General features: G+C 43.6%; 1 protein-coding gene across 2 annotated transcripts in view; it reads right to left on the reverse strand.

Moving 5' to 3' along the window:
- Positions 1 to 10,668, reverse strand: part of DNAJC6 (DnaJ heat shock protein family (Hsp40) member C6) — a 178,616-nt gene extending 167,948 nt beyond the window's left edge. Inside the window, exon 1 of one of the 2 annotated variants that reach the window (XM_061411711.1) lies at positions 10,463 to 10,668. In XM_061411711.1, coding sequence (XP_061267695.1) covers positions 10,463 to 10,577 — 115 coding nt within the window. In that variant the 5' untranslated portion in view covers positions 10,578 to 10,668. Of the gene's footprint in view, positions 1 to 920; positions 1,814 to 10,462 lie in introns of those variants that run through there. The other variant, XM_061411712.1, reaches the window with a different exon arrangement.
- Between the last annotated feature and the right edge of the window lie 15,210 nt (positions 10,669 to 25,878).

Raw genomic sequence — 25,878 nt, forward strand, 5'->3', positions numbered from 1 at the left:
GAGCTTTACCCGGGAGCCTTGCTGCCTGCATACCCTGCACCTTCCTCCTGCACCCAACCGGGAGCAGCACCTACGCAGCACCAAGGACGGGCTTCCTTCCTGGGAACAGGATTGGGGTACGCCCTGTAGCTTCCCGAGCCTTGAGTTCTAGAGCTCCTCCCCCGTTTGCGGATGAAAATGTAAGGAGCCTCGGAATTCAAAACCTCAGTATGCTCCAGAATCGTTGTTGAGCTTAATATTTGTCTGGCTCACTTTAGAGACCCCGGTCCTTTCCTGAATTTTCCTTTAAATCCGTTCTGTCTTTCCCCATGCCTCAACAGAATTGGGGGATGTAGGGGGAAGGTGCTGGGGGAGGGCCCAGGGATCTAGGGACAGAGGCTAGGGTTGGGGTGGGGGGAGAGTTTGCATCTGAAAATCTCTCTGCAAGATAAACACTTCTGAAGGTCAGTGACAGCTCCCCGTTGGATCCTCCTGAAAAGGTGAATCTTCATTAAAGGATTCTTGGCCCACATTTTTCTTGAGAGCCCAGACTGTAAAAAGTCTGCAGTATTTCAGATATTGCAATTCCAATAATGTATTGAAGACCTATATATTAAGTACTGTGAACACTCTTGAAATAAAAGCAAGCTATTATAAGGAAATTTGTGAAATGTAAATATGTGTTTCTCAGCCAGGATTAAATGAAGAATGCAAAAATGTTGTTATATTTAGTAGCACAAAAATGGATAACTGAATGACACAGTATTTGGAAACCAGAAACCAGTTAATTTTAAAAGTCATGTTTATTATATAACTAGACTTTTTAAATAATATATGCACACTAATTTTAAACCAGCCATTTAATATACACTCAGTATGTCCATGGAGTGACCTCTTAACCCTAGCATCTTTTAGCCTTCCCTCTGCAGTCAGCCTCTTACCTTTATTTTCAGAATCTTTCATTCTCTCCCTCCTGCCTCTGCTGCAAAGGAGCAGGAAAGTCCGGCTGATTCTGCAACTCTGACTTTAGATCTGTCATTCAGACAGTCAGCAGTCTCGGGGACAAAGTCCCCCAACGGAGGAGCACCAGGGCTCTGATAATTGCATGCAAGTCAGTGTGTTGGGTTATAATTTTGCTTATACTGAAGCGGAAAGGATGGAGATGAAGGCAGACGTAAACACAAATTCCAAAACATGGCATGGAACTGGATCTGGAGCCTAGGCTTGCCATTCCTTGCAGTAGGTTAGGGCACTGTTTAGTGCCTCCTTCTCTCCAGAGAGATTTGATTCAAATTGAAAGGGGAATGTGTGTGCCATGCACCAAGCTTATCCTCAAATGGAGACCTTCATTTTGGAGGTGGATTAAGAGCCCTGTGCCATTTCTTCTTACATATTCATTCATTCAGCAAACATTTCTTTTACCTTTCTGTGGACCAGGCTCTGTGCCAAGTACTGGGGATAAAACAGTAACAGAACCAGCCCCAGTCTTCAGGCCACTCACCAGCTGTTACAATGCAGCATATAGTGCCATACAATGACCTATATCTGCTGTATGGACCTAGATTATTGAACCCATTTCACCCAGGTGTAAGTTGGTACTCAAGGCTTTAAAGCCACTGGATGGCTGAGACAGAAATGATCTGTGGAAAGCCAGACCCAAGACCCCTCTGTTAGATAGCCAGGAATACTCAAGCAAACCTTTCAATCATCCAGTTCCAGCTTACTTTCAATCACTACATAGCTCCAATTCATCCCTTCATTCATTCACTCAACAAATGGTTATCAGTGCCAGGCACAACTCCACCTGCTAGTGACTCAGGAGTGCAGGAAAACAGACCAAGTACCTGCTCTCCTGGCTGTCACATTTGGGTGGGAGGCTTCAGACAGGTCATAAACAAATAAATACAAACATATAATTAATGGCAGTGAATGCTGTGAATAAAACTGAAGCATGATAATAAGGTAAAAGAGGTGCTTTTTAGATAGCGTGGCCAGGGGAGGTGCCACTTAGCATACTTTTGTGGGAAATGGATCAGAGTTAACACAGTCCCTTCCAAAAGTCTTCACTCAGAAATTGTTTTAAAAGTTCTGAACTCTCACAACCTCCTTAGCTCCAAGTGCACTCACTAATGGGCAGTATTTATTCCCCATTATACAGATTGGTAAACTGATATTCAGAAAGATTAACTGACCCAATCCAGGCCCTCACTAAGTTGGAAGAACAACAAAAAGAAAGACACCCTTTGCCATACAGCAGAAACTAACACATCTTTGTATATCAACTATAGTCCAATAAAAAATTATTTAAAAAAATAAACCAACCCATTGCTTTCATCCCCAGTACAATACTGACATGGAAGTTTTGCTGGAGGGAGGAGAGGTAAGAAGGTGAAGGCCTATCTCTACCACTATTACCTGAGTTGTGTAGGGCAGGTGATTTAACCTCTCTGTCATCAGTTTACTCATCTGTAAAGTGGAGCTAATCATTCCAGCCCTGTGTATATTCCAGGCTGTTCAGGAGATCAAAAGAGAGAATAGACATGCCACTTTGTAAACCAAGTTCTATATAAATATAAAGTATAATTATCAACATACTTGGGCACATTAAGAGAACTAATTGCTAGTATTTACCTGCTCATTACTGCAGCCCAAGTTAAACACAGCTATGGAGCAAAAGCTTGTCATGGCCACTAGGGGTCCTGGAGTTGACTGCTGCTGCTGCTGCTGCTGCTAAGTCGCATTAGTCGTGTCCGACTCTGTGTGACCCCATAGATGGCAGCCCACCAGGCTCACCCATCCCTGGGATTCTCCAGGCAAGAATTCTGGAGTGGGTTGCCATTTCCTTCTCCAATGCATGAAAGTGAAAGTGAAGTCACTCTGTCGTGTCTGACCCTCAGCGACCCCATGGACTGCAGCCTACCAGGCTCCTCCGTCCATGGGATTTTTCAGGCAACAGTACTGGAGTGGGGTGCCATTGCCTTCTCCAAGAGTTGACTGCTAGCCGCCACAATTTAAAGACTCCTCCAAAGTGTGGGATAATTTTATTTTTTTTTCCCATCCTTCCTTGACAGCGCATAATAACTTTATGCTCATCTTTGAAAAAAAGGCCAATGAGAAAAATCTGCCTTCACTGGAATTCCTCACTGCCCACCAAATGGGCCAGGCTGGCCCATAAATCACCTCAAAGAAACAGGCATCTCCATCTCCAAGGACCAAGGCCAGGGCAGCCAAAAAGTGCCCAGTTCAGAGCTCCTTTAGGGGCAGATAGGGTGAAGAAGGAGGTGCTAAGAGCCACCATCCAGGTACTCTTTCATCCAATAATATTCATTATGCCAGACACTGCTCTGAACACAAAGAATAACACAGTGTTGAACAGAACATTCTGTTCTTAAAGAGCCTGTGGTCTCAGAACAAGAGCTTTCCACAAGGCTTGCTGATTTACTCCATTAGGCCAAGGCTTGGGTTTGAATAGGACAGCAGAAGAGGCCGGGTCCAAACACAAGCTCTGCCATTTCCTGGCTCCTGAGGTAGCTGGGATACGTTCCTGCGCCTCTCTCAGTCTCTATTGCCTGATCTGTAAGATGCAGACAATAAGGCACCTACTTCCTAGGGCAGGATGAGGCTCAAGTGTGCCTCTTTCTTCCATTTCCTTCCTTTTATTTTTATTTATTTATTTTTTTTTTTTTTAAGAAAAACGCTGTTATCAGTTCGGACGTAGGCAGCAACCCAGGACTGGGGGGTTGAGACCCTCCTCCTCTCAAGGGAGCACAAAAAAAAAAAAGAAAAAAAAAAAAAAAAAGCCCCTCCCCTACAGAACCCACAACGAGAATCCTCAGCCTCGTAAAATGCAAAAATGTCTAAGAATATTTATATATGTACCATTTTTTATAAATAAAGCTGGTCACTCAAGTAAGTCAGTGCATGTCAAGTACACAGCACAAAACTATGACGCATAAAGGGAGGGCTCCATAAATGCTGTTAAGACTAGTATTATCACCTACTGATCTGGATCAAGCATACCCCTCAGCACCTCAGTTTCCTCTTAAAATGAAGAAAATAATAAACAGCTAATATGGCTATTGTGAGAATTACATATCAGGAAAACTATATAGCCCTGGCATACAGGATCAGCTCAAGCCCTGCCAGGCTCACTTCAGGCCCCTTTTAATCAAGCAGGTTTTCCAAGAAAAAAAAAAAAACTAAAGCTGGGAGGATTGAGGAAGAGGGAGAGGGGCTAGGATTCATATTAACAAGGAAACAATTTTCTTCCCAAGAGTGTGGTCTTTTCTAGGGTTACATGCATTTTACTCAACACTGTATTTTGAAAAGTTTCAAAATACAAAAAGTTGAAAGAATTGCATGGCAAACATTTTCAAGTATATTTACTAAATTTGCTTTATCACATATATGCTTATCTTTCTATTCATCCTTACTTGATTTTTTAAATTAAGTCAAAAGAGATCTGGTCTTCTTCAGATAAAACAAGTCTTTATTTTCCCTCATGATACAGATTTTACAGAAGCATTAGACTGTTTGATTCTGTGGCCATTCTAAGCAGTGTTTGGTAATTCTCAGAAGTCTTATCTGGCCTGCAGTAAACAAGGATGTGGCCACATCAAGGCCACACACAGTTGAGGAACAAGGATGAACTCAAGTCTTGGAGCTTTCCAGAACAAGGCAGTGTCTCTGGCAGATCCTACGCTCCTATTAAACTGGTACCAACAACCATTAATGGAAATGACACTCCATCTCAATAACCAAGTTTAGGGAAAGCGTCAGGCAGGCTCCACTGGCCACAAGTCCCTTCACAGCTCTGCCCAGTCCTTGTCTTCTCAGATGCCACTTCTGAGTCATTAGACTGGTGAGTCATCCCCAGGGAGGGAGGCCATCTTGAGAGCAAAACCAAAAAGAATTTTCAAGAACAATGAGTGACACCCTGAATTGAAAGAGAATAAGGCTTTTCATTGTCCTAGCAAAATAACAATGAAAAAAAAAAAAAACATGCTGCTGTTAACACTGTGGGTTCAACTGCCCAGCTGTAAATTGTACTGAGAAGAAAAACTCAGCAAAAAAAGCTTTCACATTCCCTTGGAAATCTGAGAGCAAAAGAGACTTGGAGGCTATGTCTCAAATTAGGCAAACCTAATGATCTTTCAGTAACTTGCCTGGACCTCTTCTGGCTTAGTCATTCATTTCCCAAACATGGCAGGGTAGGGTGACAGGAGGGTGACTTCACCTGCACCACCACATTTTGTCCTCCCCCAGCCAAGCCTCTGTTTGGTTTGCTCAGCCGCGAGAGAGATGTCTAGAGTGAGAAAACTGCTGCCTGGGAGCGGGTTTGTGATTAGGGGCACCGCAGAGGAAGGCAGCATGACTATAAGAAAAGCTGGGTGGGCTCTGATGAAGCCAAGCCACAAGGCAAGGGGAAGAGAATTCACACATGCAGTGCCTACTGTGTGCCAAGCACTCTTCTCATCAGCAGCACCATACATTTGAAGAGAACTTATTTGCCAAGCATGGCCTTTAAAGCAAGGACTTTCACAGCACACTGCCTAGGTTTGAATCCAAGCTTACTAGTTGTGTAACTTTGAATACGTTACTTACCCTTTTTGTGCTGCAGTTTTCTCATTCATAAAATAGACTGTAAAACAGGGTTATTGTAAGAACTAAACAAAATTAAAATATTCACATGTTTAGGACAAGAGCTGGCACACAATAAGCTGTGCAGCATGCATGTTAACACTTGCTGGTCCATCTCTTTTTTGTAATTTTTTTTTCTGGACATGCCGCAAGACGTGCAGGATCTTTGTTCCCAGACCAGGAATTGAACCTGTGCCTCCTGCAGTGGAAGCAAGGAGCCTTAACCACTGGACCACCAGGGAAGTCCCAGCCCATCTTTTTCAGATGAGAAAACTGAGGCAGAAAGAAGAAAGGAGACTTGCTGAAGGACACACAGCTACATGGTGGCAGAACCTGGATACTGCCTGTCATTGACTTCTCAAAAACCCTGGGAGGGAAGTGACATCCTCTTCCTTCTATCAGTGAGAGCCTGGAAGGCAGACAGCTTAGTAACCTGCTCATCACACAAGCTGGCAAATAGGAGAGTTAAGATTGAAAATCCCACATTCGCTGTCTTTAAAGCCTTTGCACATCCCACTAGGCTATTCTCAAGCATTAGCGTACATCAGAATGACTGCTGGGGTTGGTTAAGCATAGGCCGCTGGGCCCTACCTCCAGAGTTTCTGATTGGGTAGCTCTGTGGTGGGGGGCCAGGGATTGGCATTTCTGACAAGTTCTGGAGAGACTGTTGCTGCTAGTCTGGAGCCTGCATTGCCTACAATCAGGCACCTGTATGCAGAACAGAGAGTAGAAGGGATGGGGCCCAAAGGTTATGGGTCCCACCCCAGCAAAGGCTTGGTTACTCTCCTGGGCCTAGCAAACATACTTTGCATTTACATGGTCCTTTGATAGTTATGATCTCATCTGATCTTTCCAACATCCCTACGTAGTGATCATTATCCCCATTCATTGTGATTTGTTTGTAGGGACATATGGTTAAGAAAATGGCAGTGAGAGCATAAACCACAGGTCACCTGACAAGTGTTCTGTTCTTCCCTCCAAGTAACTGGTCCTGGAAACACTACCTGCTGATGGAGACTGACTCCAGTTCCAACTTGTGACTTTACAAAGAATAACTTCAATTCAGGCAAGGGCACTTCGGCCCACCACAGTTTGTGGGAGGTAATTTCTGGTGGGAAGAGCATAAGACCCATTTTCTACCATCATTTCAAGGACTAGGAAAGTCTACTGCTCACAAAATACTTCCACCAACTATTTGCTCCCTGCTTGATAACCTAAAAGCTTTGATATTTGACTAAAATGTGATTCTCTATAAAAGATGAAAGCAATTTGGGGGGTTAATTTCTACTGGAGCACAGCTTGTTCATTTAGAACAGCTTGCATGGTTAGTATAGTTTTTAAAGTTGCTTGGACATATAAGCCAATAACTCATTAGTATCTAGAATATTTCAAGAACTCCTATAAGTAGATAAGAAAAAAACAAACCCCCAAGAAAAAAATGGGAAAAGACATAAACAGGCATTCACACATGTCTTAGTCACATATGGCCAATATTCATATGAAAAAATCCTCAGCTTCATTATTTGTCAATATAATGACTTTGTCAAATTCAATATAAAACAACCAGGCAGTACCACTTCATACCCATCAAAAAGGCAGACATCACTGAGCGTTAGCAAGGAAGTAAGGAATCGATATATATATATATCCTAGAGGATTCAATTATTACTTATCCATTCATGTATTGTTACCCAATAAATAAATAAACATATTTACATTCATCTTCTACATTCAGGATACAATGTTAAGCTGAAAAGATGCCAGGGATTCACAGAAGCTATGCTACTTCTCACCTGTAATCTCCTGGTGGAAAAAAAGGGGGTAAGGGGAGAGAAGGATACTGACATGGAAGGCCTTCCAGTTGGCCCAGAAGGGACTGCTGCCCCTAAGGAGCTTCCGGTCATGTTTCACCCCACCACCCACTGAACTTCCCATATTTGGGGTGTGATCATATGGTTGAATATCTGGACTAAAATTAATAAAAATAACCACCACCTGTGAGCTACTATGTACCAAGCACTTTATATACATTAACCCATTTAATCATCACAGTAACCTAAGACAGGAATATCATTCCTACCTTACATATGATAGATAAATGAGCTTTAGAAAGATTCAGCACCCGGCCCAAGATCACACCATTTATTAGTGTGCCACTCATCAGTGGCAGCTTTAAATCACAGTCTGTCTGGCACCAAACCATATGATTATAGATGCCCTAAGTGATGTTGACATCATCATGAGAAATTCAGGCCACCTTTAAGGAAAATTTAATAAAATTTGGATATGGATTTCACTCATTGCATAATATTCATTCATTTTACTTCTTCCTTCTATGAGTATAGATATTGGAACATGTTTATTTTGTCTGACTTGGAAGAAAGGAAGCTGTGTGGATAACCAGGCCTAAAACGGCCACACACCAGTCCTATGAACTTCTGCAAGTTACCCAGTCTCTTGCTTCACTTTCATCATCTCTAAAATGGGGGAAATAAATACCATCCATCCTCCTTCTTTCCAAGGTTTGTTAACATCTAAACAAGACCTCATAGTTGAGCTATTCTGTAAACTGTAAAGTATCATAAAAGACATTTTAATGGCCTCATCTCCAGGTTGGGGTGGGGGGAAATAGGGAAATACAGTGATCAGCCAAGATCCTACTGAAGAAGAGAGGTGTGGCATGGCAGTGGGCCCTGGGAATCCACGGGTGAAGTCTAGGGTGGGAACAGAGAAGAGGAGAGGGTGGCTGTGTACACAGTATACACCTGGGTTTAAAAACTGTAAAACTAGAAAACTTATCCTCACCCAATTCACTGCAGTGGGAATATCGGTTTATTCCTCTTTTGTAAAACATTCACACAACACCCGGAGTAACATTATACATGTAAGTATCACTAAAGCAATACTTGTTGCAATTCCCAATCTATTCAACTACTCAGGCAAGCTAAAAAAAAAAGGGGGGGGTCAGCTTTCAGACCTACTAAGTTTCAGCAACCGTTTGATGCAAGGGGAAAGGAATTTAATTGGCATACTGACTAAAAGTAAGAATACATCCTTTGAAAGCTCGCAAGATGACAATGCCAAGCCACAGAGTCTCCCTAACTTGAAAAGCTTGTTTCTAACACAATAAATAAATATTTGAAAATTGTTTTTGCCCTTTGTCAAATTTCTCTTTAGAATGCTTACTATGTGCCCGCACTTTACAATTATTAACTCATTAATTCATTTAATCTTCCAAACAACCCTGGGGTGGAGGGGGGTGGTGATGCCAACACCAGAGACAGGGCCCTGGTGCAGCCTGCCTCTGGCCCTGGTCGGCCATTTTAGAGCTCAAGGCATGTTAGCCTCGGAAGAAGAATGCTCACATGATGGAAACAGATGAAAAGGACAAGACAGGACACACACACACACAAGCAAACAGGTATCTTAGAAGTACCAAATCCTGACTTAGCTTGGTGGGAGATGCAAAGATGAAGCGGATGAGAACTTGCCTACATGGAACCTATAACAGCAGATGAACAGTGACGAATGCCCTATGGATGACAAAATTCCAAAAGAGAGGCTACAGGTGGCATGAACCCCAGGAAAGGCTTCCCAGAGGAGATGGCATTTGTGCTAGTCCTGAGGGATGGGTAGGAATTGGCCAGGCTGAGAGACCAACGCATGGCCACTGCAGATAGAGAGAACGCAGTGAGCCAGCATATCGGATCAGGCCCCTGTGCTCAGAACATGCCGGCAACGTGCAGTGCCTTCCCAGCTCACTTGGAATAAAATCCCAACTCCTTGTCACATCCTACTCAGACCCTGAGCAGGCCCTGTCTCCCTTACTTTCCCCTTGCTAAGCTCAGGCACTGGGATGCTTTCCACCTGTTATTGCCTCTGGCAGGATGCTCTAACCCTGGCTCCATGCTGGAGTAACTCCGGATCAGTCTTCAGGCTCCACTGCAATGGCACCGCCTCAGAGACCCTCCCTGGCCACCTTCCATGTAAGCCAGGGCCCCTCTACCTTTTTGCCTCTCCCAGCAGATGATCTGATTCCTGCCAAGTACACACGGCAATTTGTAATGGGGATTTTTACCGGTCTGACGTGTGTAATGTCGGTTCCCCCTCTGGAAGTAGTTCCATGAGCTGCGGCCTTGTCTATTTGGTTCTCTCCCGGCCCTGACACACTGGGGAGCTCAATAAACATTTTGGAATGAATGAAAGCAGTAAGTCAGGGATTGAATACATGTGAGTGAAGGCCTAGTTGAGGACAAGGTAGAATGTGTTTGGGAAATAGGTAATCGTACTAGAGTGTACATGATAACAGGTTGGAAAGGGGGTGGGTCCAGATAGGGAGGACCTCAAACGCAGACCTGGATCGGATTAATTCCCCCAAAGGGTACTGCATTGCAGGTGCGGGCCAGGTGTTCGGGGGTGGGGGATACAAACTGTTTCTCCGAGGCACCCGGGATTCTCTCTGCTCAGAGCCAAACGGACACACAGGGACTTCTTCGGGAAATAAACAAGCTGCAACCACCTGAGCCAAAGGGAGATGCTCAGGGGTGGAGGGGGATGGAGGGGCGTGAAGAGGACTGTCTTTGAGCGACCCCGGGGGAGCTCCGGTACTGGTCTAGTCCCTGCGGCCAAGGGTCAGGGTGGAGGGTCGCCCAGGCAGGGCCAGACATCCAGGCGGCGTCGCCCCCGCCCGTGGGCCCCAGGGAGTTCAGGGGGGTGAGTTGGGGGCCGAGAACCCAGCGGGAGATGCCACCTACGGCCTTCGGGGCCACCGCAGCCCCCCAGCAGTCGAAGGCCGGCGCCCGCGGCGCGCAGTAACAGGTCCCGCGGCCGCGCCCACACTCACCCTGCGCAGCCTTGGAAGCCGAGCGCGTCCGCCAGAGCCGCCGGGTCGCCTTCCACGGCCGCAGCGAAGAAAACAGCCTCCGGCTCTTCTTGCCGCTCTTCTCAGTTGCTCCCATCTGTGCGCCCGCACCCCTCCCCCGCCGCCCGCCGCCCGCCGCCGCCCGCCGCCGCCCGAGGGTCGCCTCCCGCTTCCCCGGCTGCCGCGCGTCTGCCAGGTGCCCGGCCGTCGCGGGGGAGGACGCGGCCGCGGGGGGAGGAGCTTGCGGTCGGGTTGGGGACGGGGGCGGGGGATGGGGTGGGGGGGGCACCGCGCTCGCGCCGAGCCTGAGGGCGCTGTCGGCCGAGGCGGGGGCGCTGCCGGGATGCGCCAGCCCGGGGGAAGCGCTCAGCAGCTCACGGCTCAATGCTTGTCATTCGTCCTTGATTCCGGAGGTGTCGACAGATTGCCCGACTACAGCTCGGCATTATTAATTAACACAAAAACCCCTGGAATATGCGCTGATTTTTATCCCCAGATTACAAATGAGAAGATTGAAGCTCCGAAAGGTCAGGTAATTGACCGGGAGATCACAGTCTCTAAACCATGCAGATTCCTAAGTCCTCGGCTCTAACTGCATTTGTTCATTCCTTTCTACTTCCTCAGGATGATTCCACGTTATGTTCGAATTTTTTTTTTAAGTGTGATAGATATTCCTGTTTTCTTCATATAACATTAAGAATCACCTGTTTTTCTCTCTCTTTTTTAAGAACCTAGTCTATGTCCAGGGACTTTTACACACATGCCATTAAACCTCATAGTACCGCTGTGGGTAGGAAGCATTTACCCATTTGCCAGATGAGGAAACTGAAATGTCAGAGCTGAGGTCGCCCAGCCTTCTCACCACTTTGTCTCTGGAGTGATTTTGCTTGCAGTTGGGGGAGTCCAAGAGAAGAAGAGCAAAACCAAGATTACTTAACAGGGCCTGGCTGCAATAGTAATAGCTCATGTGTATAGAATGCCTTTCATGTGTCGGGTTTTGCATACTTTATTTAACTCTCCCAATGATACTCATGGGAGAGAAATTATTAATATCTATGCTTAACAGAGGGCTTCCCAGGTGGAGCTAGTGGTAAAGAATCCACCTGCCAGTGCTGGAGACACAAGAGTCAGTGTTTGGTCCCTGGGTGGGGAAGATCCTCTGGAGTAGGGAATGGCAACCTATACCAGTATTCTTGCCTCAAAAATTCCATGGGCAGAGGAGCCTGGCAGGCTACAGTCCCTGGGGTGGCAAACAACTGGACAGGACCGAGCACATATATCCATATATACACTTAACAGATGGGGGAAACTGAGCATCAGAGAGGTCAGGTTACATATATAAAGCCTTAATAAAGTTTCTATGTTAGGCTGAATCATGCCGTTTTTTGTAGGTTCAAACAAAAAGCTCGATTTATTATAGGATAGTTTCACCAAATGATCAAAATTTAAATAACCAAAGGAGGCAACTGATAACTCAATGCATCTAGATGATACACTGAGAAACATATATATATATATATATACATATATACATATATATATATATATATATATATGTTTCAGGACTTCCCTGGTGGCCACCTTCCATCCCTGAGTTGGGAAGATTCCCCTGGAGAAGGGTATGGCAACCTACTCCAGTATTATTGCCTGGAGAATTCCATGGACAAAGGGGCCTAATGGGCTACAGTCCATGGGGATTGCAAAGAGTAAGACACAACTAAGCAACTAACGCTTTCATTTTTTTCATATATGTTTAAGAGTCTTTGTCAGTGATAAACTGTTGAAGTTGATTTTAATTGGTAAGAAAATATCCAAGTTTTAGAAAATACATACTAAGATATTTAGGAGTAAATAGTCATGATACATTTAATTTTCCTTCAAGTGCTTTACCAAAGAAGTTTCATATATATGTTTGCGGAGAGGGGAGAAGCAAATGATAAGGCAAATACAGGAAAATCATAATAATACATGAATCTGTATAAAGAGTATATGGGTGTGCTTTGTACTATTCTTTATTCTTGCAACTTTTCTGTAAGATTTCGATTTATTCCCAGGTGAAAGGGTAAAACAACCTTTGTTGCATAGAAAAAGAAAATAAAGTGGGAAGACTCACTGTACCTGATATTAAGGCCTACTATAAGGCTATATGTATCAAAACAATGTGGTCTTGCCAGAGGGATAGATGCATAGATCAGTAAATAACTCGAAAAACAGGCCTATACATGTATACCCAACAGATTTTTGACAAGGATGCAAAAGCAGTGCAATGGAGGACAAACAGCTGTTTCAACAAATAAGGCTGAAGCAAATGGACATGTGTTGGCAAAAAAAAAAAAAAAAATTACCTTGACATAACCTCACACCTTATATGAAAGTCTAGAAAATGGATTATAGACTTAAATGTAGAATTATAAAACATCTAGGGACAAATAAGAGTAAATCATCTGTGATCTGGAATACAACAGAGAGGTATCACCAAATGCATGATCCATACAAGAAAAGGCTGATAAATTGGATTCTATAAAAATTAAATACTTTTGCTCTGTGAAAGACCCTTTTAAGAGGATGAAAATACAAGCTACAAAATGGACAAAAAATCCTTATCCAACAAAGGACTAGTATTTATAATATATAAAGAATCTCAAAACTCAGCATTAAAAAATCCAATTAGAAAACATGCAAAGGGACTTACTTTCCTCATAGTTCAGAGGTTAACAATCCACCTGCCAAAGCAGGGGACACAGGTTTAATACTTGGTCCAGGAAGATCCCGCATGTCACGGGGCAACAAAGTCCATGTTCCATAACTACTGAACTTGCACTCTAGAGCCCATGCTCTGCAACAGGAGAAGCCACCACAATGAGAAGCCTGCATACCACACTGAAAAATACCCCTGCTGGCTACAACTACGGAAAGCCCGTGCAACAGTGAAGATCCAGCACAGTCAAATATAAATAAATTTTTTAAAAATTTAATTGGAAATGTGCAAAAGACTTGAGCAGATATTTCAGTAGAGAGGATGGACATACAAATGTCAAATAAGCACATGAAAAGCTACCCAGAACCATTAGCTATTAAGGAAATACAAATTAAAACCACAATGATATATTAGGGCATACATGAAGATCTTTTTTCTACAGTTCTGTGTATTCTTGCCACCTCTTCTTAATATCTTCTGCTTCTGTTAGGTCCATACAATTTCTGTCCTTTATTGAGCCCATCTTTGCATGAAATGTTCCCTTGATATCTCTGATTTTCTTGAAGAGATCTCTAGTCTTTCCCATTCTGTTGTTTTCCTCTATTTCTTTGCATTGATTGCTGAGGAAGGCTTTCTTATCTCTTCTTGCTATTCTTTGGAACTCTGCATTCAGATGCTTATATCTTTCCTTTTCTCCTTTGCTTTTCGCTTCTCTTCTTTTCACAGCTATTTATAAGGCCTCCCCAGACAGCCATTTTGCTTTTTTGCATTTCTTTCCCATGGGAATGGTCTTGATCCCTGTCTCCTGTACAATGTCACCAATCTCATTCCATAGTTCATCAGGTAGTCTATCAGATCTAGGCCCTTAAATCTATTTCTCACTTCCACTGTATAATCATAAGGGATTTGTTTAGGTCATACCTGAATGGTCTAGTGGTTTTCCCTACTTTCTTCAATTAAAGTCTGAATTTGGTAATAAGGAGTTCATGATCTGAGCCACAGTCAGCTCCTGGTCTTATTTTTACTGACTGTATAGAGCTTCTCCATCTTCGGCTGCAAAGAATATAATCAGTCTGATTTCGGTGTTGACCATCTGGTGATGTCCATGTGTAGAGTCTTCTCTTGTGTTGTTAGAAGAGGGTGTTTGCTATGACCAGTGTGTTCTCTTGGCAAAACTCTATTAGTCTTTGCCCTGCTTCATTCTGTATTCCAAGGCCAAATTTGCCTGTTACTCCAGGTGTTTCTTGACTTCCTACTTTTGCATTCCAGTCACCTATAATACAAAAAAGATCTTCATGTCCCAGATAATCACGATGCTGTGATCACTGACCTAGAGCCAGACATCCTGGAATGTGAAGTCAAGTGGGCCTTAGAAAGCATCACTATGAACAAAGCTAGTGGAGGTGATGGAATTCCAGTTGAGCTATTCCAAATCCTGAAAGATGATGCTATGAAAGTGCTGCACTCAACATGCCAGCAAATTTGGAAAACTCAGCAGTGGCCACAGGACTGGAAAAGGTCAGTTTTCATTCCAATCCCAAAGAAAGGCAATGCCAAAGAATGCTCAAACTACCGAACAATTGCACTCATCTCACATGCTAGTAAAGTAATGCTCAAAATTCTCCAAGCCAGGCTTCAGCAACATGTGAACCGTGAATTTCCTGATGTTCAAGCTGGTTTTAGAAAAGGCAGAGGAACCAGGGATCAAATTGCCAACATCTGCTGGATCATGAAAAAAGCAAGAGAGTTCCAGAAAAACATCTATTTCTGCTTTATTGACTATGCCAAAGCCTTTGTGTGGATCACAATAAACTGTGGGAAATTCAGAAAGAGATGGGAATACCAGACCACCTGACCTGCCTCTTGAGAAATCTGTATGCAGGTCAGGAAGCAACAGTTAGAACTGGACATGGAACAACAGACTGGTTCCAAATAGGAAAAGGAGTACGTCAAGGCTGTATATTGTCACCCTGCTTGTTTAACTTATATGCAGAGTACACCATGAGAAACGCTAGACTGGAAGAAACACAAGCTGGAATCAAGATTGCCAGGAGAAATATCAGTAACCTCAGATATACAGATGACACCACCCTTATGGCAGAAAGTGAAGAGGAACTAAAAAGCCTTTTGATGAAAGTGAAAGTGGAGAGTGAAAAAGTTGGCTTAAAGCTCAACATTCAGAAAACAAAGATCACAGAATCCAGTCCCATCACTTCATGGCAAATAGATGGGGAAACAGTGGAAACAGTGTCAGACTTTATTTTTCTGGGCTCCAAAATCACTGCAGATGGTGACTGCAGCCATGAAATTAAAAGACTCTTACTCCTTGGAAGGAAAGTTATGTCCAACCTAGATAGCATATTCAAAAGCAGAGACGTTACTTTGCCAACAAATGTCCGTCTAGTCAAGGCTATGGTTTTTCCAGTGGTCATGTATGGAAGTAAGAGTTGGACTGTGAAGAAGGCTGAGCGCTGAAGAATTGATGCTTTTGAACTGTGGTGTTGGAGAAGACTCTTGAGAGTCCCTTAGACTGCAAGGAGATCCAACCAGTCCATTCTGAAGGAGATCAGCCCTGGGATTTCTTTAGAAGGAATGATGCTAGGGCTGAAACTCCAGTCCTTTGGCCACCTGATGCGAAGAGTTGACTCATTGGAAAAGACTCTGATGCTGGGAGGGATTGGGGGCAGGAGGAGAAGGGGACGGCAGAGGATGAGATGGCTGGATGGCATCACTGACTCGATGGACGTGAGTCTGAGTGAACTCTGGGAGTTGGTGATGGACAGGGAGGCCTGGCATGCTGCAATTCATGGGGTCGCAAAGAGTCAGACACGACTGAGCAACTGAACTCAACTGATTAGAATGGCTAAAATGAAAAATAATGATAACACCAAATGCTGGTGAGGATGCAGAGGGAGAAACTGGATTATTTATACATTGCTGGTAGGAATATAAATGGCGCAGCCACTTTGGAAAATAATTTGGCAATTTCTTATAAAACTAAACTTGGGCTCTAAAATCACTGCCGACTGTGACTGCAACCATGAAGTTAAAAGACACTTGCTTCTTTGAAGAAAAACTATGACAAACCTAGACAGCATATTAAAAAGCAGAGACATCACTTTGCCAACAAAGGTCCACGTAGTCACAGCTATGGTTTTTCCAGAAGTCATGTACATATGTGAGAGGTGAACTGTAAAGAAGGTCAAGCACCAAAGAATTGATGCTTTCGAACTGTGTGCTGAAGAAGACTCAAGTCTTGAGAGTCCCTTGGACAACAAGGAGATCAAACCAGTCAATCCTGAAGGAAATCAACCCTGAATATTCATTGCAAGGACTGATGCTGAAACTCCAATACTTTGGCCACGTGATGTGAAGAGCCGACTCATTGGAAAAGGCCATGATGCTTGGAAAGATTGAGGGCAAGAGGAGAAGGAGGCAACAGAGGATGAAATGATTTGATGGCATCACCAACTCAATGGACTTGAGTTTGAGCAAACTCAGGGAAATAGTGAAGGACAGAGAAGTCTGGCGGTTCATGCGGTTGCAAAAAGTGAGACATGACTTGGCAACTGAACAACAGCAACAAATAAAACTAAACACAACTACCATAAGACCCGACAATTACACTCTTGGGTACTTATCCCAGAAAAAGTGAAAACTTATGTTCACACAAAAACATATACAACAATGTTTATAGTAGCTTTATTCGTAATAGCCCCAAACTAGAAACAACCCAGATATCAGATATCCTTTGATGGGTAAATGGTTAAACAAACTGTGGTATATCCCTGGCAAGGAATGCTAAGCAATAAAAAGTAACAAAGCTAGTGCTACAGGCAATAAGCTAAATGAATCTCCAGGGAATTATGCTGAGTGACTAAAACCAATCCCCGAAGTTACATACTATATGGTTCCATTTATGTAGTATTCTTGAAATGGCAAAAATTATGTAAATCAAAGACAGATCATGGTTGCCAGGGATGAGGGAGGTGAGTATGGCTATGAAAGTACAACAAGAGGGACTTTCCTGGCGGTCCAGTGGCTAAGACTCCGGGTTCCAAATGCAGGGACCCTGAGTTCAATCCCTGGTCAGGGAGCTAGATCCCACAGATGCTGCAACTCAGAGTTTGTGTGCTACAACTAAGACCCAGCACAGCTAAATAAATTTAAAAAGAAAATTTTTTTAAGTACAGCAGGAGAGAGAGACCTGTGGTGATGGAACTGTTCTGTATCTTGTCTATATCAGTGTCTATACTGTGATATTAGACTACAGTTTTGCACAATGTTCCCACTAGGGGCAATGCATAAAGCTGTACATAGAAACTGTATTATTTTTTACAACTGCATGTGAATCTACAATATTTTTAAATTAAAAGTTTCATTTTTAAAAAATGACAGGTCTGCAATTCATATAGTTCACTCTAATGTCTAAATCGTGATTGAACCATGATTCCACCAAGGTCCATACCTTCATGGCCACACTAGGCTTTCTCTTGACTGCTGGCTCACTGTGAAAGGCCAAGGATCCGCTCCTAGGTTCCAGGGAGGAGGGAAGGAGGACTCGGAAAGGTCACAGGAGCATTGAGACCCAGGTCAGTCACGGAGTGCTAAACAACTCTCTTGGGTTTGTTTTTATTTAACGTATTTATTTGGCTACGCCACGTCTTAGCTGTGACACATGGGATCTTCCTTGTGTTAACTCAGAATCTTTCCTTGTGGTGCTCAGGCTACTTTCTAGTCGTGGCACGCTGGCTCCAGAGCACAGGCTCCGTAGTTGTGGTGCATAGGCTTAGTTTCCCTGACATATGTGGGATCTTAGTTCCCTGACCTGGAATCACTGGAAGGCAGATTCTTAACCACTGGAGCACCAGGGAACAAACAGGATTCTCCTGTTTGAAATGAGTTCCTTGGAGGTAAGCGACACTGTGAAAGTAATTATGGGCCAGATCTATTCTGTTCTTTCTTGAATCCAAAAAGAGTAGGAAGATATAAATATGAAATAAAGAAGGGAGGTGGGAGAAACCACGAAGAGGGTAGAAATCAAGAGGTATCCTCTCTCTTAGCAATGAGCTGCATTTTTCTGTACATCAGCCTTCATTCTCCATAGCACCTAAAGTCTAAACAAATAATTCCTTAGAAGAAATGATCTAATGAACAAAGCTACTTAGAAATAGCAGACACGTGCCAGCAACTCACACCCTAGAGAAGGGTTACCTCTGCTCCTAGGACTTCTTACTTGGCCTTGGGGTTCAGTTCAGTTCAGTTCAGTCGCTCAGTCGTGTCCAGCTCTTCGCGACCCCATGAATCGCAGCACGCCAGGCCTCCCTGTCCATCACCAACTCCCGGAGTTCATTCAGACTCACGTCCATCGAGTCAGTGATGCCATCCAGCCATCTCATCCTCTGCCGTCCCCTTCTCCTTCTGCCCTCAATCCCTCCCAGCATCAGAGTCTTTTCCAATGAGTCAACTCTTCGCATGAGGTGGCCAAAGTACTGGAGTTTCAGCTTTAGCATCATTCCTTCCAAAGAAATCCCAGGGCTGATCTCCTTCAGAATGGACTGGTTGAATCTCCTTGCAGTCCAAGAGACTCTCAAGAGTCTTCTCCAACACCACACTTCAAAAGCATCAATTCTTCGGCGCTCACCCTTCTTCACAGTCCAACTCTGACTTCCATACATGACCACTGGAAAAACCATAGCCTTGACTAGACGGACCTTTGTTGGCAAAGTAATGTCTCTGCTTTTGAATATGCTATCTAGGTTGGTCATAACTTGCCTTCCAAGGAGTAAGCTTGTTTTAATTTCATGGCTGCAGTCACCATCTGCAGTGACTTTGGAGCCCAGAAAAATAAAGTCTGACCCTGTTTCCACTGTTTCCCCATCTATTTCCCATGAAGTGATGGGACCAGATGCCATGATCTTCGTTTTCTGAAAGTTCAGCTTTAAGCCAAGTTTTTCACTCTCCACTTTCACTTTCATCAAGAGGCTTTTGAGTTCCTCTTCACTTTCTGCCATAAGGGTGGTGTCATCTGCATATCTGAGGTTATTGAGATTTCTCCCGGCAATCTTGATTCCAGTTGTGCTTCTTCCAGCCCAGCGTTTCTCATGATGTACTCTGCATAGAAGTTAAATAAGCAGGGTGATAATATACAGCCTTGACGAACTCCTTTTCCTATTTGGAACCAGTCTGTTGTTTCATGTCCAGTTCTAACTGTTGCTTCCTGATCTGCATACAGATTTCTCAAGAGGCAGGTCAGGTGGTCTGGTATTCCCATCTCTTTCAGAATTTTCCACAGTTTCTTGTGATCCACACAGTCAAAGGTTTTGGCATAGTCAATAAAGCAGAACTAGATGTTTTTCTGGAACTCTCTTGCTTTTTTCATGATCCAGCGGATGTTGGCAATTTGATCTCTGGTTCCTCTGCCTTTTCTAAAACCAGCTTGAACATCAGGAAATTCACGGTTCACATGTTGCTGAAGCCTGGCTTGGAGAATTTTGAGCATTACTTTACTAGCATGTGAGATGAGTGCAATTGTGCGGTAGTTTGAGCATTCTTTGGCATTGCCTTTCTTTGGGATTGGAATGAAAACTGACCTTTTCCAGTCCTGTGGCCACTGCTGAGTTTTCCAAATTTGCTGGCATGTTGAGTGCAGCACTTTCACAGCATCATCTTTCAGGATTTGGAATAGCTCAACTGGAATTCCATCACCTCCACTAGCTTTGTTCATAGTGATGCTTTCTAAGGCCCACTTGACTTCACATTCCAGGGTGTCTGGCTCTAGATGAGTGATCACACCACTGTGATTATCTGGGTCGTGAAGATCTTTTTTGTACAGTTCTTCTGTGTATTTTTGGGGTAAGGACACTTAAATCTAATCCTGAATACTCGAACCATCTGCAAAATACTAGTTATGTCCCTCCCCCTCATGGCTTACTATTTTAATCACCACCACATCCACCCCCATTCATTAATGGAATTTAACCAGACGACCTAGAAGTTTCCTTCCAGGGCTTCTCACCATCCTTCCCTGCACGTGTCCCACTGGTCTTAGAATACTGCTAAGCATCAGTAACCCAAGTTGGCCTGGCTTGGAGACTTACCTTTTCTTCTGTTCTTTGGCATATCCAGTGGATTATAGTTGCTCCTTGGAGGGGTACATTTGCTTGCTGCTTAGATTCACAAGTCAGGACAGCATGAGAGAGACATTCTTCAGCTTGCCCTTTTAGTCCAAATGTCATGTGATTTCATGACACCCCTCCAGCTTGGAGCTGGAACCAGGTCAAAAGTCTCTGGCTCCCAAAGTCACAGACTGCTTCAGGCAGATCCAGTGGGAAGCCTTATCTGCAGTCCCTGGAGCCCATGGGGAAAGAATTTAGTCTGAGAGAAGATCTTCCACCCTAGTAGAAACACTCAAGTGCCCTGGGCACATTCATGAGCACTAGCAACATAGAATTTCTTTTCAAATGTCAAAAGTGCAAAACAAATGTTGGGCATAGGACAGAAAGAAAAGAACCTCCCCCAAACCCTGAATTTCATTCATGTCATTGGATTTACAAAGCTAAGTCCAGCAATGCTCAAAGTTGATAGGATACAAGATTCTATGTGTGTATGTGTGGAGAGGGGGCTAACAGAAAGGACCTACACTTCCCAGCTAGGCAGAGCTGTGTGAATCCTGGCTCTGCCACTTACTGTATATGTCACCTTATCCAACTTGCCTAACTTCTCTAAGTCTCAGTTTCCCCATCTGTAAAATGGATTTAGTAAATAGTACCATATCACAACTCACAGGGTTGTGATATGTTTTATTATCATATATAAAGAATTGAATAGGCTCAATGACAAGAAAGGAGCTTATTATAATACTATGTCCATTTAGAGATACAACAGATAAAAAAGAATAGCATCTTCTTTCACAATTAATAAGTGTGTGTGTGTGTGTTTGTGTGTGTGTGTGTTTGTGTGCATGAGTCTCAAGAGAGAGAAATGAAATGATTGATTCTTGGTGAAGATCACATCCTTCAGACTTCATAATTTAACTCTATGTCTGTCTTCTTTTATGTCTGAAGTGTCCTGTTACTCACCCTTCCTTACAGAAAGTTCCAGAATGCAAACTAAACTGTATAACCTAAAAACATCTCAGGTGCCTTTGGAACCACTGGGCGCTGTTTCACGTCACCCCAGTGGCAATGCCAATAGGACCGTTATTAGCCCAGGAAACAATTCAGAGCGGTCTCCACTTTACACTCATTTTTCAATCTGAAGTTCTGAAGTTCATATTATATTGAAAATAGGCGCTTAAAAGTCTTTCTCACTCTACAGACTAGCGCTCTCATTTTTGCATCTGACTCCTGACTTATTAATCACAAGATTCTCCACGCCCAGCACAGACTTGGTAAAGTAGAGGTTCTCATCAAATGTATACTCATTCTGGTTTTGGTTTACATCAGAACCAAAGGACTTTATTGCAGGGGAGTGGTGATCGTGAAGTAGTCCAGAGAATGTTGTTGTTTAGTTGCTAAGTTGTGTCTGACTCTTTGTGAACCCATGGAATGTAGCCTACCAGGCTCCTCCATGGAAATCCAGGAAATCCTCCAGGAAATCCATGGGATTTCCCAGGCAAGAATACTGGAGTGGGTTGCCATTTCCTTCTTGAGGGAATCTTCCCAACCCAGGGATCAAAACTGGGTCTCCTACAATGACAGGTGGATTCTTTGCCACTGAGGCCCAGGGAAGCCCACAGTCCAGAAAACAGGCATAGTAAAAAGTCATTACCACTCTAGGCTGGACTGACAGAAGGAGAAGACATTACAGTAGCCCAGGGGTGGAGTCACTAGAGACTGGAACCAAGGAGATGCCCAGAAGAAACAGCCTCAGCAGAGATTTCAGGAAAATGTTTCCTGACCTGTAACCCAATGTGCAGCCCCACATAATCCAGACATCCCACACTTGCAAGGAGTTTTTCCAGAAATCCTCCTTCTCTGTCTCCCTTATGATATGTGGGATTTCAGAGCAGTGGAGAAGAGTGATTAAAGTCACAGAACTTATCACTTCTGGGTAACTAGCTTCTGTGTGCCTTCGTTTTCTCCTCTGTAAAGTTGGGAAATTCGTATATATCTCGAGGGGTAAAAGTTGAAGAAGAAATGTGAGATTACATTTACAAAGCATCTAGGCTTGTCTGGCACAAAGCAAACATTCAAATTATGCTAATCCTCACCCTCCCTTTTTAAATGACACAGAACATGCTGTAACAAAAGGCTTTTGTATTCCACCCCTTTCTATTAGAGAAAAACTTTTGTGTGGAGACTAGAAAATCTGTCAAAGGGCAAGGGATCTTTCTGGAAATGTTGGCCATGGCTTAGAGTTTAACTGTATGCCTTGGTGGATGGGAAATGAAATATAAGGTGAATGGTTATCTATAGATGCGTAGTTGGAAAGCCTTCAGGTAGAGAAGGGAAGGGCCATGGGAATGGCTGACGGGTTGAGGGAGGGTGACTTGAGGGTCCCTCCTCTTCTTTCTCCGATCTCCTTGTCAGAGACTTTGGTGAAAATGACAGTCCAATTGTGTAAATTATTTTTTTCCTCACATCTTTCTATTTTTCTTTTTTCAAGCTTTCTATGTACGGATCTTGTATAATAAGAAAGAAAAATTAAGCACCAACTTTTAGGTCAACTAACAAAGCTGACTCTATTGGCAAGGCTTTAAAATGAATGAGGGACTTCCCCTGCAGTCCAGCGGTTAAGACTCAGATCTTCCACTGCAGGGGACACAGATTCAATCCCTGGTCAGGGAAATAAGATCCCATATGCCAGATGATGTGGCCAAATAAGTAAGTATTGTAGTTGCTGGTTAGTTGCTCAGTCATGTCTAACTCTTTTGCAACCCCATGAACTGTATGCAGCCTGCCAGGGTCCTCTGTCCATGGGATTTCCCAGGCAACAATATTAGAGTGGGTTGTCATTTCCTTCTCAAGGGGATCTTCCCAATCTAGGGATCGAACACGTGTTTCCTGCATTGGCAGATGGATTCCTCACCACTGAGCCACCAGAGCAGCCCTAAATAAATTAATAAATAATAAAATGAGTGGTAATAGGAAAATGGAAATAATATGGGTTCCACTGGGGATTCAGCTCTAACCACATGGGATGGTGGTGGCTGTTTCAAACCAGTCTCACCAGCTGGGTCTGCAATCCTGACATCTTTTGTTCTCCTGGAGAGTTCCTTTGCAACACTTAGAATTGTGGTGTAATGCCCTCAGGGAAGGCCTGCATGCTTTTAAATCTTAGAATGTGAAGATACTCCTTTTTTTGTTTGTTTGAGGTATGCTATGCTATGCTATGCTAAGTCGCTTCAGTCATGTCCGACTCTGTGCGACCCCATAGACGGCAGCCCACCAGGCTCTGTCGTCCGTGGGATTCTCCAGGCAAGAACACTGGAGTGGGTTGCCATTTCCTTCTCCAGTGCATGAAAAGAGAAAAGTGAAAGTGAAGTCGCTCAGTCGTGTCTGACTCTTAACAACCCCATGGACTGCAGCCCACCAGGCTCCTCCATCCATGGGATTTTCCAGGCAAGAGTACTGGAGTGGGGTGCCATTGCCTTCTCCATGTTTGAGGTATAATTATAGTTAAAATTGGAGTTCTTAACTTCTCTTCTACTTGCTGTTAATCTTGGTTATCAAAGTATCAGTTTGCTTTTGTGACAGAGATGGGTGGTGCTCACCATATCCTCTTCTTCCTGGGCCCCAGCTAGACTACTTTCACAGCCTAACTTGCAGCTGGTCATGGCCAAGTGACTGAGTCTGGCCAAAGGAACGGGGAATAATGATGTACATCACTCAGAAGCCTGGCCTCTGACTGTTCTCACATAACCCTCCATGCTCTCTTTCTTCACAGATCAGCTGACTGGAAGCTGAAGATCCACTGACTGATTTTTGAAGCCCAGAGCTTTCAGAAGGAGGGAGCTGGGTCCCTGAATGACTGCGTGGAACAAATTCCTTCTGCTCTTCCATCAATCACATTGAACTGCAGTGTAAACAAGGAACACCTTTGCTATGTCTGGCATTGAGATTCTGCAGTTGTTTGTTACAGCAGTCAGAGTACTCTTATAAATACCCCTACAGAGAAGGCATACTGGGGGAGAAATATCTAACTCTGAGTGGTATCCCTGGCAACATGGTGCCAGATGGACACTTCCAAGGAAGATTAGCTGGAGCTGCATATCACCATCTCCCAAGGGGCCACAAAAAGCAAATCAGATCATTGGATGTAACCTCTAAGGATAATTTTCTCTCAATTACATTTGCTGGCTTATGTTTCCCTCTTCCACGAATAATTACCTTGGCTTCTTATCTTCAATTGTGGGTTGTTAATGATGATGGAAGGACCTGAACAGGGTGGATACTAAAAGCTGTTACAAAATGGAGAAGGTTTTTGAATATTTCAGAGGGTTTGCTTCTGTGAGCTTGGCTTGAAATATTACATTGCCTTATCCTGTGATACTAACAGGCCTCCTTTAATTCTTTCTTTCATTAAACAATTACGTTGAACAAATATCCCACTAGTCCCTGATACAGTGGGATATAACTCTGAAAAACTGAACAACTGTGGTTCTTTTACTCAAGGAGTTTATGGTCTAATGGAGAAGAAAGACATTAAATAACCAATTACTCAAACAGATAATCACACAAGTGGAATAGGTGCTATGAAGGAAAAGCCCAGTGTACCAGCAGTGTTAGAACATATAACGGTGGGGGTGGGGGTGTGGTGGCTAAATTCACTGAAAGGGAAACAGCTCCCTGAGAAAATGATGTGAACTTTAAGACCTGCAGGATGACCAGTTGTCCAGGGGAAAAATATATAAGGTATGGGAAGCAGATCTTAATGTAGGAGAACTACAACCTAGATAGCATATTGAAAAGCAGAGACATTACTTTGCCAACAAAGGTCCATCTAGTCAAGGCTATGGTTTTTCCGGTGGTCATGTATGGATGTGAGAGTTGGACTGTGAAGAAAGCTGAGTGCCGAAGAATTGATGCTTTTGAACTGTGGTGTTGGAGAAGACTCTTGAGAGTCCCTTGGACAGCAAGGAGATCCAACCAGTCCATTCTGAAGGAGATCAGCCCTGGGATTTCTTTGGAAGGAATGATGCTAAAGTTGAAACTCCAGTCCTTTGGCCACCTCATGCGAAGAGTTGACTCATTGGAAAAGACTCTGATGCTGGGAGGGATTGGGGGCAGGAGGAGAAGGGGACAACAGAGGATGAGATGGCTGGATGGCATCACTGACTCGATGGACGTGAGTCTAAGCAAACTCTGGGAGTTGGTGATGGACAGGGAGGCCTGGCGTGCTGCAGTTCATGGGGTTGCAAAGAGTCGGACACGACTGAGTGACTGAACTGAACTGAACATTAATATTACTGATAATATTAACCAATGGTTTTATAATACTTATTATGGCTCAGGTAATACTCTAAGTACTTTACATATGTTCATACATTTAATCCTTTCAGCAATCCTATAAGGTAAGTACTATTATTATTTTCATTTTGCAAATGAAAAAACTGAGGCATAGAAATGTTAATAAGTTGCTAATAAACAGCAAGGGAAGAATTTTCACTCCAACTACCTGGATCCAGAATTTTGTACTCTTAGTCACAATAGTCTGCTGAGATTTGGTAGATTCTGGGCAGGAACACAGAAGACAG

Source organism: Bos javanicus, chromosome 3, assembly GCF_032452875.1.
Source record: "Bos javanicus breed banteng chromosome 3, ARS-OSU_banteng_1.0, whole genome shotgun sequence".
NCBI classification, from domain to species: domain Eukaryota; kingdom Metazoa; phylum Chordata; class Mammalia; order Artiodactyla; family Bovidae; genus Bos; species Bos javanicus.